Raw genomic sequence first — 14,631 nt, 5'->3', positions numbered from 1 at the left:
CAATAAATAACACATCTGTGTAGTGAATATGGGAGAGGGCTGCAGTAGAACCCTATACTCATCTGGCCTTGCTGACACTCAGCTCAGTTTTAACCTGCCATGACGAGGTGAGATTCCTCCAGGCCAGCGTCTTTCCTCATCCCTCTCCCTCTGCTGTTGAAGTCTTCATTCCTTCCTGCTGTCATTCTGTTCATTTATATATCCATAGCTCTTTTGTACACCTATCTTCTACTCTGTAGAACCTAGATAAACTATCTACAAAGCATCCCGATATGCTGTGGTTGCCGAGGGCGAGTGGTTGCCTTTATTGGATTTGCTGTGGATCAAACCTCAGAAAGCGCAGACTGGCAAACATTAATCAGCTGACCTTACACATATGGTCTGAGCATCTAACCATGGCCAATCTCACGCCGGGTGAACTAATGTTCATCCACCGCATGCTGCTGAACATTTCACTGTTGAATTCCGATGGAACCTCTCTGTCAAGTTTAGATTGCATGCATATCTAAGGTGGCTGCAGAGACACCCTGGTACAATCTGATGTTATTAAATGCTCATGCAAATATTTAACATTCTTGCAAATGACCCAAATTGGAAAGAAGGAACAGAGCGAGAATGAATGAACCTGAATGAACATATTCGTCAATCTGATAAAAAATTTAAGCCGTCATGAAATGGAAGTATATCCAAGTGAAACGCTTCTCAAACAAGAAAAAATTCAGAGCGGACTTGATTTTGTCCAAACGGGAATTGATTGGATGGTTGTGGTTTGCTATTGCTGTGATGTCATGTGAGTGACAGGTTGTCCCGCCCTCACGCCAGTAAACACATCATCAGCAAAGAAATGTCGCAGCAAGAGGGAAGGGAAGTTATTTTGATTAAAATTACGGCACATGAATTAAAAAATGAATAAAAAAATTATGTGCACAGATAAATCATTTAGAATAAATATTGCAATATTCCATATAAAAACAAGAATTGTAAATTTTGATTTCATGCTGACTTTAAAATAATCACATCTAAATTGCTGGCCTGAAAGGGAAATGCTCATCCTATATAGTTCAGTCTCTCCGACACATTTTAGCTGACTTAGATCTTCCTGCAGTGCAGAGAATCTGCCATAAGTATAAAGTAGATAAAGGTCAACTCATAATCCAAGCGTGTGAATCTGAGGTGTCTTCGAGTTGGCAAACTTCACTGTCAAAGAGGTTACAAACATTATGACAAAAGAATAAAGACTTCAATAATCAAACAAGAATATTGCTCACTCAATCCTGAACTCATACAGCATTGAGTAAAAATCAGACCACATTAAGAGTCAAAAATGCAACAAAAGTAAACTTTTATTGTCATGTTGGAAAAAAAATCCTGTTGATTTACAGATCAAGATATCTGAAAGCTGACTCACGTTTCTTTCTCTTTTCTTCTTCAGTTTTTCCATTACCCCCTTCATTCATCATGCATTCACAAATAAACAACTCCCGAGTTGCTCAACTAAAATTTCAATGAACATATGTGCTGTCTATTGCTCTTATAATAGTTAGCTGTGTGAGTGGCTGTTGGTGATCAACTCAGGCACTATCAATAATTAATATGAAAGGCAAATAAAATTAAGACATTGGTATGTTGGATAAAACTTTCTCAACCTTAAATAAATTATGTAAAAGTTTTTGCTTACAAATTCATTGCATTGTTAGAATAATTCAACTCAAGAAAACTCATATTTGTCTGTTTTCAAAATGGATACTAAACTGATCACTTGCTGTTTAAAGGAGCAACTTGAATATCAAAATTCACTTGCCAAATAAATGTATAATTTACAGTTCATTTGAACAAAAAATATATTCAGTAATCATTGTAATGCTGAAATGGCAAAACAATGACTGATAACTTTTCCATCTGTGGCTGTCTGTTTTCATGTAAGTGTCAAGATGTGGTAAACAAGACATATTCCTTTTTGAGTGTTGGTTGTGATCCATATTCCATGTTGATTCTAATAAACATTATGTCTTATTTAAGGCTCAGCTCTCTGTAGTCTTTGCAGTTGTGTTGAAGCATTGAAAATGTGAAATTTTAGTGGATCAACTACAGGAGTGGTTCCTATCAAATGGTGCATCTCTGACCTTTCACCTTTGCTTTGCTCCTCATGAGTACCCAATTTTATCCACACACTCATACTCAGCGTAAACACTCACACACACATGCGTGGTAAAAAGATGACGATCAAGGGTCGTAACCCCACCCTTCACTCCGCCCCCCACTTGAAGTTAGTGCATTGTCCATATAATACACATGAAATTACACAGAGGTTCACAGTTATTTTACAAAAGATAAGATGCCTGAAGCAACTAAAAATGTTCTACCAGGCATTTTTGCTTGTTACAAAATCACATCCGGTTCACCCAACCCCCAACACTGACCCAAGCGATTTCCTATTCACAGGTGAATACAACAATAGCCCAAACCATCATTCACATACTGTCCCCCACCCCAAACCCGCCCAAAGACGAGAAGAAGAAAAAAGTCTCGAAGAAATCCTTACGAATCCAAGAAGTTCCTTTTAATTCCACGGAAAATCAATTTGTGTCTCTCTGTGTTGTTGTTTTCGTAAATTCAAGTCTCTCCAGAGAATTGAGCAAAATTGTACACTCCCACATGTCGCAGTTCGTAAATTCGTTATCAATAACGCAGCTAATGCAGGCGTCTTCTTACCCGCAACCCAGAGGCTTGTTAAGGGCAGCAAGACATGTCCACCGATAATCCACAAATACACAGTGTTGTGTTTTCCCCAGCATATGTTTTAGTATGATTTATTGGTGTCTTTAGAAGCATACAGCTTTCAGATCATTCTTGCATTGGTAACATTAAACCTTGGTAATGGAATAAGGCATAAAATGCAGATAACAGAAATAATTATTCCTCTTTTTCTGTTCATCATAGATGTTTTTTTTCTGTGTTTTTGCAATGACAGGTTTCAGAAAAAGAAAGTCTGATCACTCCTACCAATCCCATGCCTACCGTACAGAGAGAGATCTCATTGAACATTCACGGAAATATTACAATCTGTCCTGTCTGTGTTGGTCAGCATTCTGATTCAAATCAATATATGCCAGAGAAATCATGTGGCTGATCAATGATTTCTTGAGTTGTGTGCAAAATATTAAGGGAAATTCATTTAACACTCAACCCATTTGGAAATTTAGTCCATCCACTTATTAGCTCCTAATGAAATGGAATACTTCAAAAAAGATATCTAAACATTCCACTAACACCTTACATGTTTTTCTTCCCTAATCTCAAACACATTCATATTTTCATTACAAGATTAAAAATCAGATTTTTGTTTGATTTCTGGTCAACAGGAGGCCGAGATACACTGTCAGACTTTAGGTTCCTTAATACTACCTGACCAACAACTTCTTTCCAAGAATCCATTCATCCTGTGTTAGTCTGTAAAACACAGTAAATGCAAACTAAAATACCTCTAATGCAACCTACCTGTCACTTACATGATTGAAAATGTAAAGTCTGAAATTATCACTTTCCAAGATACATGTATGAAAATCACATATTAAAAACCTTTTGTATCCGACAGGCTAGCAAACTTTCTTTCAAGTAATTCAAAACACAAAAGACCAAGTAACTTCTCCTTTACAACAACTTCTGTGCAAGCGTTCGGAAGGATAAATGATCGGTTGGTTTAACCGAAATGCATCATTAACAAATCAGTATTCAATACTGATCCGTCTCTTCACAAAACAAGTAACAGTAAAATACTTCACCTTTTCTGGTTTCAACATCATAAGATGGTCATATATTCAGATTCATTATGGAAATTATAAAGGCATGAGTTATTGAGTGCAATGATATGAAATATTCTATAAATTAAGTAAATAGAGCTGAGAGAAAAAAAGACAAATTAAGAAACAATAAATTACAGCAAAAACTCAGGGAAAGAACCTTCAACCCTGAATAGGCCATATTTCACACAGATTCATATTTTCAGTCAGCTCCTTTTGTCTACAATCCCTTTGAATCAACATTATTTGTTCTGGAAGTTGCTTATTATACACACTGTTTTTCTTGAGCATCTTAATTCCTGTCTGATGAAGCCACAGGAAGGATTCAGCCCAACCAATTAGCATAAATTGTAGGAACTTTGTCTTTTTTTGTCAGCCTCATTCATTCCTAGAGGCTTATGCTTGGCACTCATTCTTAAAAATAGTTTAATCTCAAGTTTGTTTTCCCTTAAAGATAAGGTAATACACATGCACATTGAGTATTTTTGAATCACTCGTTCAAATATTATAAATTACTCTGCCAGGAGTGCAGCTGTTCACAAGGCATGAATACGAATATTTTTGCAAATCTTTGATTCGAGGCCCTCAGGATCCTGGTAAAGGGATACAGATACTGAGCCAAATCAAATGGTAATGTTTGTTGAGATCGATCATAAGAAGCCATTTGATATAGCCTTCATACATTCACCATAAAATAGACCATCAGTTTGGTTGATTTGTGAATTTGTACCACCCTAAAGCGAAACATATGGTTCTTCAAACCTGTTCAAGAGTTGATTTACCAAACCACACATTAGTGTAGAGCCCATTTTGCCCTTAAAATCATTAAGGTGACAGTAGATGCTTATTCTGTGACATCCACCCTTTTAAAGCATCTTAAACTAAATCAAAGGCCACAACAGCTCTTAAAGTTTGTCCATGTCTCCATAATTACAGACCCCTTATTCCCTCCCCCTGGCTGTCCACTTTCCAACCATCCAGAAGAGAAAGAACAGAAAAAAAGAACATTATGAATGAACACTCATCTTCACATGACACAGTAAGGCTCACGGGGCAGTTGAGGTGGAGTTCTACAACAGGGAGGCAGGTGGGCCAGCAGGCCCTTCTTCAGGTCCTTGTTGAGGAAAAAGCAGATGATGGGGTTCACACCCGCCTGGGCGAAACTCATCCACACGGTAGTAGACAGATACCGGTGCGGGATGGTGCACGCCTTAACAAAGACCCGCCAGTAACAGGCCACAATGTACGGGGACCAAAGCACCAGAAAAAACAAGGTGATGACATAGAACATCCTGCCAAGCTGTTTCTCGGCCTTAAACTCCTCCATGCCTAGCAGGCGTCTGTTCTGGTTGTGCAAGTTCTGCCTGATGCCCAATAAAGTGGGAGGCATTGGGCCACGGCCGAACCCTGCTATCCAGTTTGCGGCAGCCTGGCCTGTGGCTCCAGGTCCGTGAAAGGTCCAGTTTTGGCTGATGGCTGGAACCATTTGGACTGGCTTCATCTTTCTGTGTTTGTATTCGAACAGCAGAAGCTTCATGTACACCACGTGAGTGGCCAAGATTAGCACAGCCAGCATCAGCATAAAGCCTAATGTGTCGTTGGCCTTGAAGTAGCGATGTTCGAAGATGCACTGGTCCTCCTCGCGGATAAATTTGTAGGTGCCAACGTCAAAGACGGGCGGGAATGCCATGGCGACCGACAATGTCCAGACCATACATACCACCGCCACACATGTCCAGAAGGTCATTCGCTTGGAGTAGAACCGGTGGTGGGCGATAGCCATGTAACGTGTGACGCTGATGCAGAACAGCATGAAGGCAGCATGGAAGCAAAAAAGGACGGCCATGAAGGCCACCACCTTGCAGCTGAGCACGCTGTAAGTCCAGGCCGAGCCATTCTTGATGGACACCAGCACGAAGGGAAAGCACACCGCCGAACGGATGGTGTCGGCAAGGCAGAGGTCCAGAAGAAAGTAGTAGGGTGCCTTGTGTAGGGCTCTGTCCCTTAGCACCAGCAGGGATACCACTAAGTTGCCCACCAGGCTGATGCAGATGATCAGCCCCAGAAGGACGAGTTTCACATAGGTAGACACGGCTGAAGAAGGTGCTCCACCCATCATGCCACCTGTTGTGGACACCACAGCCGCCAAGGGGTTCCCAGGCCCATCACTGCTTGCGTTTCCGTTGGCCATCCCTTTTGCTGCTCAAATTGCACACCTCCTCCTTCAACTCCTCCTTTACCCCCACTTCCTCCACTCCCTTCTCCACCTCCGCCACCTCCAGCTGAGCTGTCGTCCGTCCTCGTGGTTGCCTTTCGTTGTTGTCTCAAATGGAAGGAGAGAAGCTTGATATGCATTGCCCCATTTTGTACAGTTTTCTTTGGAACGTCCCTTTAAACGTGCCACCTCTCTTGGCCTCCACACCTGTGAATAAAGAACAAAACATTTGTTACAAACAAATGCTGGTCTTTAAAGGCCACAAATACAACTGACTTGGGGAAAGTATATAATTTCTGTAATGCCTGGGAAAAAAGATGTTTAGGTCAAGAAGAGTTAAATATCATGAAGTGATATTGATGCAGGAAAAAATAATAATATTCTTAATTCCAATACAAAATGTTTTTTCTTGAAAATAAATTGAGCACTGAGGAGACCACACTAATACAACAGCAAACTACTAGTGCAGAATAAAAAAATTAACTCTAGAAGTACTATGGCAATTCATAAATAACGTGAAAATTATCCAAAAACATTCAGGTACAGTAGACTTAAAAAAACCCTAAGAAATCAAATAAAGAATATTTGCCATGTGTGGAAACATACTTGTGATAAAATGTATTGGGGAAATACTTGAAAATTAGATTTTTTTTCACATTAACATTTTGTTATTTACCAGAAAGGTTAAGGTTTCAAACTACACTAATGATGGTCGACCATTATTCCCAAACATTATTTTACAGTCCTGTTTCGCATGTACATACTATGTACTTATTGTAGTAATGACACAAACTTGGTAAGGTTCTAACCCTAAACCTACTCCTAAACCTTACATTACTCAGTACTTTTGTAGGTAAGTAGGCTACTGTAACATACTGTATTCAGTCATTTTTGTCTTAGTTTCATTTTCATTAACTTTTAGTTGGTTTCTGTTTTCCTTTGACCTAGTTCCAACCAGTCTTTAGTTGTCATAGTAACTAATTAATTCTGTTCAGCTGTGTTCACTCTTATTATCGCTTGTATTTAAGTTGTGTGTTCCCCTTCAGTTTGTCTGGTCTCGTTAAAGCTAGAGTTGTGTTTGTTCGCCTGCCTTGATTTGAGCCAACTCTCACCACCCAGTAGACCTCCCAGACACCAAAGGACTTAGCTGGATGGAGGTCGTCATAAAGTGTCTGGAAAGTGTCTACCCCCGATCCATACCACAGCCTGACCCCAGCCAGAGCCCAGCCCATCACCACCCGATAGATGGATACTATGCCTAAGCCCCATGCAAACTGTAAGCTCTGAGTCTGACCAGGGGTGTGAGCCGCCATCCATCGTCGTGGGAGTCCTCATGGAATTCTAGGGTATTGAAGTGAGCCCCGACCACCCTCCCGCCACTGAGAGAGTATCGGCTAGACCAAATGGACAGTTTATTTGATTGTGGAGAGATGAATTCCTTGTGTCCCTTTTCCATCTTGCCAGAATATGTATCGTCGTCTTCAGTCCTGCTAAACCCGCCCAGCCTCCCTCTCCCACCACCTCTTCAGCCTGCCATCAGGAATATTTTGTTTTTTGTTGGTTTTTGTGCTGTTCTCCATTCTCCTCAGCCATTCCTGCCACCCAGTTGTTCTCATTCCCAATCGGTGCCTCTGTGTCAACTATACCTTCTTTCAGTGGCATGGTTACACAGAGGACCTGCTGGAAGCCAATTCAAATTGTGCGTGATGAGCCTGTGGCTCCAGCTCCAGCTTCTGAGTGCTCTGTCCCTCTTGGACCTATTGTCCTGACTCCTTGTCCTGACTCTCTTCCTCCCTCGACTCCAGCGTGAAAAATCGGGCATTCGGCCACGGTGGGCTCCCTCAGACCGTCGGCTCCACCTGGGTCGGACATCGTCACACCTTCGCTGCAGACTTGCGCACAGTCTGCTGCTCTTCGGCCCTCCACCCCTTTGGCTTTAGCTAGCTCTGCTCTCAGTCGCTCCAGCTCAACCTCTGCCCTCCGGATACCTACTTTCTACTATCTCAGGGGGTCGTCGCTGCGGCTCTGTGGTGGCCGCCAGGTCATCAGCCTCCCATCGCTGCCTCTGCTCTCCTTCTGCGCTCTGGGCTCCACTACCTACGGCTCCATCGCTGTTGGACGTCCCGCTGGTGTCATCAACCAGGATTCTGCCACGGCTCCTCCCTCCATCAACTCCACCTTGGGCTCCACCTCGTCCTGGTCATACTCTGGGTCAGCACCATCTGGCCACTCCTCCCTTCATCTCTTCCATGGTTGCTGCCTCCATCTACTCCTTCATTGTCTCATCTGCCGGTTTTTTAACCATCCCTTTGCCTGCTTCTCTCCACATCCTTTCGCCATCTCCTTGTCCCCCTCCAAAGCCCTCAATCCCCCAATTTTTGACCAGTTGTTATGTATACAAAATGATTGACAGGTAGAGAATGTTTGTTTTTTGTTTGATTACATGCACTTTAAAGACACGCATTCCACTCAAACCAAAATAATAATGGGGTTGTTCGCAAATAAAGCGGTCTGGAGACATGTTTTTAAAACTTAACTTGGCACGGCATCTTAAAAATATGCACATGCATAAGAAAAAGATTAAAAAAGTCAGATTACAGTTACTTTTTTATGGTTTACATGAAAATGGCAGTAAATTGTTCATAAATTATTGATTCTCTCTAATTCTTTTTTTTTATTTATTTCCTTTTAAAAAATACCATTTTAGCTTTGACTACATTCTCAATATAGAATGGCCATGTAATTGTCATGTAAATAAATCTGTGATGCTTCTAAATTTGGGGACAAAAGCGCCTCTCAATTACGCCATGTATGAGATAAATAATTAAGTTACGAAACACTACTGATATCAGTATGGTACACAATAATCCTATTCAAATTTAAGTGATAAATGACTTTGCTTAAAAGTAATCAAAAAGTAGACAGAATACATTACCTAAAATGAGTAATCTAGGTTACGTTACTACAATTATCATCATGTAATCTGTAATCAGTAACGGACTACAATTTGCAAGTAATCTGCCCAGCAATGCGTATAGAGGCAGATGCAATTTCTCAAGACACCTATTGCAGTATTGGGGACATTTTATGTTTGGTAAGTAATGATTCTATAATTAAGTTAATTAATTTAAAACCCTAAGTGCATTATGCATGAAACATTTATTTTCAATAATGTTAAATATTAATCTTAAAACCTATATATTTTAGTGCATACATCACATTTAAACTATTATAGAAAGAACAGAAAAAAAAGCACCTGACACCACAAAAGGTATTTTATTTGTGTTCACCATCAGTAAACACAGATCAATCAATAATTTGCTGAATGAGATAAGCAGGGCTCCTCTAAGCATCTGCTGTAACATGCTGAGGAACATCTTCTGCTTCTCCCTTAGTGCCGAACAGATCAGCTGTTTCCACCACACGCTACATGGCATGCCAGCAACTAGTCTTTCATGGTAATTACCTCATTGTTGCTAGGCTACAACACATCACTTTTTATGTGTTGAGTATAGGCATGTGGACCGGGATGCGGGGGCAAGGGGTGTGGGGGAAGGGGGGGAATGAAAGAGTTAGGGGGTGGGAAATCTTTTAAATCTACATTAAAAGCCATAGCAGAGCTTCAAAATAAAGCTTTAGAATATATAGCAATATTGTTCTGAAAATGTTTCCAATGTCACCAAATGTTTCTGAAAGTTCCACCTAACTCAGGCTTTCTCATTTACACCCACTACCGAAAAGGCAGTCTTGGCTGGTTGGCGGTATTTATTAGAGAGCATATATACTTTCCAAACAGACATGTACCCTGCTGTGGTGTAGAACAGCCAGCTAGCATTATCTGACTCTCAATGTGAAAGAGCACTGATCCATGAATCCAGGCGTATACCTACACCTGCTGAGGTGATATTTGCAGCACTTAAAGCGCCATTTGTGCCAGCCCTCACTGGCTAACATTCTCAGGTACCGAGAAAGCTACAAGTAGACGCCAGCTGATGACAAAGTCACTGAGTACCTTAGTCCAACAGGAGATAGAACTGCGCCGACCCATTGTTTTAGAGCAGAAACACTAATTCACTTGTGTCACAGCAATTACAGCTGCTTGTTGCTAGGCTACGGGGTCCTTCTGCCTTGTGCGGTGTATGTGTCTTTGTAAGCCTCAATGCAACTCAGAATTGTATGCGTTGAGGTGAGCTGGGAAGGAAAAAAGTGTCACTCATGAGAAATAATCAGCCAAAATGGAGATTAAAGTAAATGTTTCTGTCACAGAGAAGATAAAATGTTACAGCCTTACTGTGACAACCTGTTGTAACCAGTTTACAAAATGTACAGCTTTATATCATTTAAAGGTGTTATTTGAATCAGCACTTCCACTGATTAAATTTCAGAAATTTAGTCTTAAGTATTGTTATTGTTAAGATGTTTCCAATTGTAGAAACCTCTAGATAGAAACATGACAATTTTATAAATATTAAGTGATATAACATTCTACATGCGTATCATTGAACTTTACCTTTATGCAAAAAAAAAAAAGATAAAAGGAAAAAAAAAATTAAACTTGAACAGATGTTTTCCCACTGCTTAATGTCAAAGTTTTCTCTTGAAAAACAATAATATTTTTATTGTCCAAAGATGAAACTTTTCAATATGCAGATTGTATCGATTTGCGTGCAAATAGTTCCCACTGTAAATTCAGTATTTAACATAGGCTATATGTCTTGGAAGACAAACTAGTCTGTTGGCCTACATGTAATCTAATGAATTTAAATGTCCCTTATGAGTACTGTTTTTCTCACTATACAGCAAGGCAGTACTTTCCTAAACACCTGTTTATCGCTATGCACTGCAAAATGATTCTAGCCAAAAAGGTGCAATTTCAAAAGGTTGGATTTTTAAAATGTTGCTATCACATACATTTTCAGACAAAGTGCTTTTTTCGTAACTATCAAATAGTTTAATAATGTGGGGTAAAAAGTCCATAAAGATGGTAGAGCTACCCCCCCCCCCCCCCCACACACACACACGCACACACACAGTGGACAAAACGCTTCCAAAAATAAATTATACAAAATGTATACACAAATACAATTGAGACAACATTTGTTAATTTACAAAATTTATATCAAAATACACACACAGACACACACACATTTTGCGTAAGCGAGGACTTTAGCTCCATTGTAACTATCCATTAGGCTACAGTTGTCATCCCTTGGGTTATCATTTTGTTATATTAATTATTCGGACTGTTTAATATTTCCCTCCCGAGAATTTAGCGTGCTCTTATCTCGCATTAGTAGTGAGAAGGCCTTCGATGTCGTTGGGAGGAGTCAGGTGTAAAGGGAGTTGGTTGGAGGTAGAAGGCTGGATAGCAACAGCAGTGAATATCGCTACCGTGGTCTCGGTGGGAGGAGGCGACGCGGAATTCACCAACCAAACGAGCCTGAATCATTTCGACTCTCCCACACCTATCGTTTTGATACGATAAAAAAGAACAACGTGATCCCGTCGTTCGTGGCTAGCTTTTAGAAAGTGTTTTCTCCGTATCTCCATCATCTTTATTTGCGACAGGCTATAGGTGCGCTTGGTGATGCGCCATACTGATATAGCCTACATAAATCGTTTACTGAACTAGAACCTGTTTTACAGCGCGTGCGTTGTCAATGGGTTTCAGTGAAACACCTGAAAAACATGAAAATAATGTATTGCTTTAAACTAATGACGTGACTCGCACAGCCAATACGCAAAAGTGCAAATGACCCGTATGGACTCTGTCAGGGCGCATATACGACAGTCCCAGACGGTGTTACACTGCTATTTCGTTATCTAACTCTCTTGGGTGCGATTCACATCTTCTTAGAGCACTGTGACCTGCATGGTTATCATTAGATATCATGAATAACTACGGCGTCTCTCCCTCTCTGTGTGTGTGTCTTATTCCGCGCGCGCATCTGCGCGTTTGCATGAGGGACAATGAAATAACAAATGCATAAAACAGGCCTGCATTTCACTTCAGTATACATATTATGCGTCATGCAGAGAGTCATGGATGTTTATTTTTTATTATTGACTTTATTTTTTTTTAAACTATTTTTATTTTAAATGCTCGAGCAATTGTATCCTCCATTTTATAAGGCTAGTTAATTATAAAACATCAAATAGAAGAGTCATAAAGTGATGGATGTCTTACTTGTAATTCTTGGTCTTCCTCCAGACAATGGATCTTGTCTCGATAGTAGGCCTTAACGGGAGCTTGTTGCAAATATTAAAAAAATCAAAATAAATAAAAAATTGAAACGCACAAAAAGGTGCAAATACGTTTTTTTTACCCGACACAACGCGTTCAATAAATCTCTCATGAATCCAAATTGTAATCCAAGATGAACCTCGACGTCCTTTATGAACAGAGAATGAAAAATATATATAATTAATTAATTAATTAATAAACGGAATGGTCACGTCTGAAAAACAGAAACAAGACCTGTTTCACTGGAAAGTCTTTTGCTGAATGGGTTAAACAATATTATGCCAGAAGCTGGAATATTACATACATACAGGTTTTAAAAAACAAAAAATATCGTTTCCTCTTTTTTCGTGTGCATGTCATGTCTACGGGTTTTCCATAAAGCTAGGCCAAGCTTTAGCAGTATATTCCCATCACACGGTGACTAAATCAAGCAGAGTTTAATAGCACAATTACTCTATTTCTGCAGTGTTTTTGTGGTTTCGATTAATCCTGAGACACAACGTCAGTATCATTATCTTGTACGCAGATTTAGATTTGTAAATAACGACTGGCTCTCGGTACTGGGCTACAAGACAAGACGCTTCTTCCCATCTTCATTTCTTGCTGGAGCCAAAGACATTTTCTCCCACGCCACACCGATTCACATCTTATCTTCGACGGGAATAAATCCGCTTTACCAAGCATCATCCTTCGGTACATCCATTGGCATCAACGTTGTCCTCTCACATAGTGTAGTCATTCTATGTGGAGACATGTACACAGTACATGTAAGCGCCCTATATATTTAAAATGCATAAGCCTGGTACGGTCTGTAATGCAAGGCGCAAAAAAGATGGATCACACATAGCAGTCAGAACCGAGTCTTTGCTCGGGAATTGCCCATTAATGTCAGTATCCCGGTGCCATCGCTGAATTAAGAATGTTAACGAAAAATGAAGGAAATTAAATGGGTTCTTCTGCGAAGGAAACAGTGGCTCTCGTCTCTGCGCTCTACCTCAGTTTTCTCTGGATCGGATCCCTTCGGAAACGCCTCGGGATTTTTCGGCAGCCTCACTTACCTTGTTCTCCTCACTGTGGTGCACTGAAATCATAGGCTAGACAACCACAACTTTTAAACGGCCAGTGTTTTTTAAAAAAAAATACAAAATTATAGTTTTTTTTTTTTTTTTTAATACGACATATTTGTTTTCCTGTTTTGAATTAATGATGAAGGATGGTTTAAATCTCATGCACTCAAAAAAACAAACAAACAAAAAAAACAACTTTGTTTTTGTTGTGTTTTCAAAAAATATAAGTATTGTTATTTTACCAAAATAAAAACAATACAATAGCCTACAAATATATAGGCTGCTTATTGATAGGCTATAGCTTACATTCTCAATCCTTCATCCTTAAACATTTCAAAACAGGTAGGCCTACCCTAAACAAATATGAAAAAACTATTCAAAACAATAAAAAGATATTGATAGGCTATAGGCTATATCATTAGGCTTACACTGTAGTCGGTAAAAATAGGGCAACATTTTCTAATGTTACAATGTAGAAATTACTAGAAGGCCCAGTTCTCCTCTATGGATTTGGGGTCTTTGGCACATTTTTGATTGAAGAGAGGAATGTTGTAAGCCAGCTCGCTCAGTAGGCCCTTGGTGTGTGAGCGTTTAATCTACCTGTAACTTCCTGGTAAAAAGGTGTTTTGTCTCTGCGTGACACAGCGATCCGCTGCGTGCCCTCATGCCTGGCCAAACAGCTGCCTGAACCGCTGGAAGCCGCAGGAACAGATGGCCTTACCCGACAAAAGGAAAACCGACCTGAGGACACACAATCACTCACCTGAAAGGAATGAAAGTACAAAAATGACATTTTTAAAGTTGTTTAATTTATAGGCAGCACAAAATGGTGGATTTACCATATAAATATATAAATAGATCAATGTCCCCTTTCTATTTGCTAAACGAATCTTGTGTGATGTTTATAGCACTGGTAAGCTGTTGCTACATCCACTGCTGTTGTAGCCTATATGCAATGCAGCATGGTCACTGGTAAAAAGTATCAAATTGTTACTTCACAGAGTAAGTTTAAACGGCCCCTGAACTGTGTTGTAGCCTATAATCTGGTATATCACCACCATCATCTTTCATTATGATAATTAAGATCATTTTATATCATTTTCGTAATAAGCAAAGGTCTGTCGTAACACTAGCCTCAAATGGAAAAAGCTCTCTGGGTTCAGTAGCGCCCTCTAGTGGAAAGAGTTATAGATCGCTACAGTAGCCTACTTAGTCCAGCTTATTTCAAGGTATAGAAAGACTTCATTTGACAGACGGTCTTCATTTCACTTCGGTTTCACAGACAAGGCTTAAGCCTAGTACCAG

At 40.0% G+C, this 14,631-nt stretch overlaps 1 protein-coding gene across 1 annotated transcript; it reads right to left on the bottom strand.

Annotated features, from left to right (window-relative positions):
• Positions 1–1,320: 1,320 nt before the first annotated feature.
• On the bottom strand, positions 1,321–13,313 carry gpr173 (G protein-coupled receptor 173). The gene is made up of 2 exons (XM_084087341.1): positions 12,203–13,313; positions 1,321–6,222 (listed from the first exon to the last, which is right to left on the bottom strand). Exon 2 carries the CDS (start codon positions 5,989–5,991, stop codon positions 4,828–4,830), a length of 1,164 nt encoding a protein of 387 aa, XP_083943467.1. The 5' UTR covers positions 5,992–6,222; positions 12,203–13,313; the 3' UTR covers positions 1,321–4,827.
• Positions 13,314–14,631: the final 1,318 nt, after the last annotated feature.

The sequence above is a fragment of the Abramis brama genome, assembly GCF_963993115.1.
Source record: "Abramis brama genome assembly, chromosome: 16".
Classification (NCBI taxonomy): Eukaryota; Metazoa; Chordata; class Actinopteri; order Cypriniformes; family Leuciscidae; genus Abramis; species Abramis brama.
The sequence above is the reverse complement of the archived record's forward strand: the minus strand, read 5'-3'. Positions and strand labels throughout refer to the sequence as shown.

Coding starts and splice junctions, on each gene's coding strand:
- gpr173 (XM_084087341.1), bottom strand. CDS start 5,991: ATGGCCAACGGAAACGCAAGCAGTGATGGGCCTGGGAACCCCTTGGCG.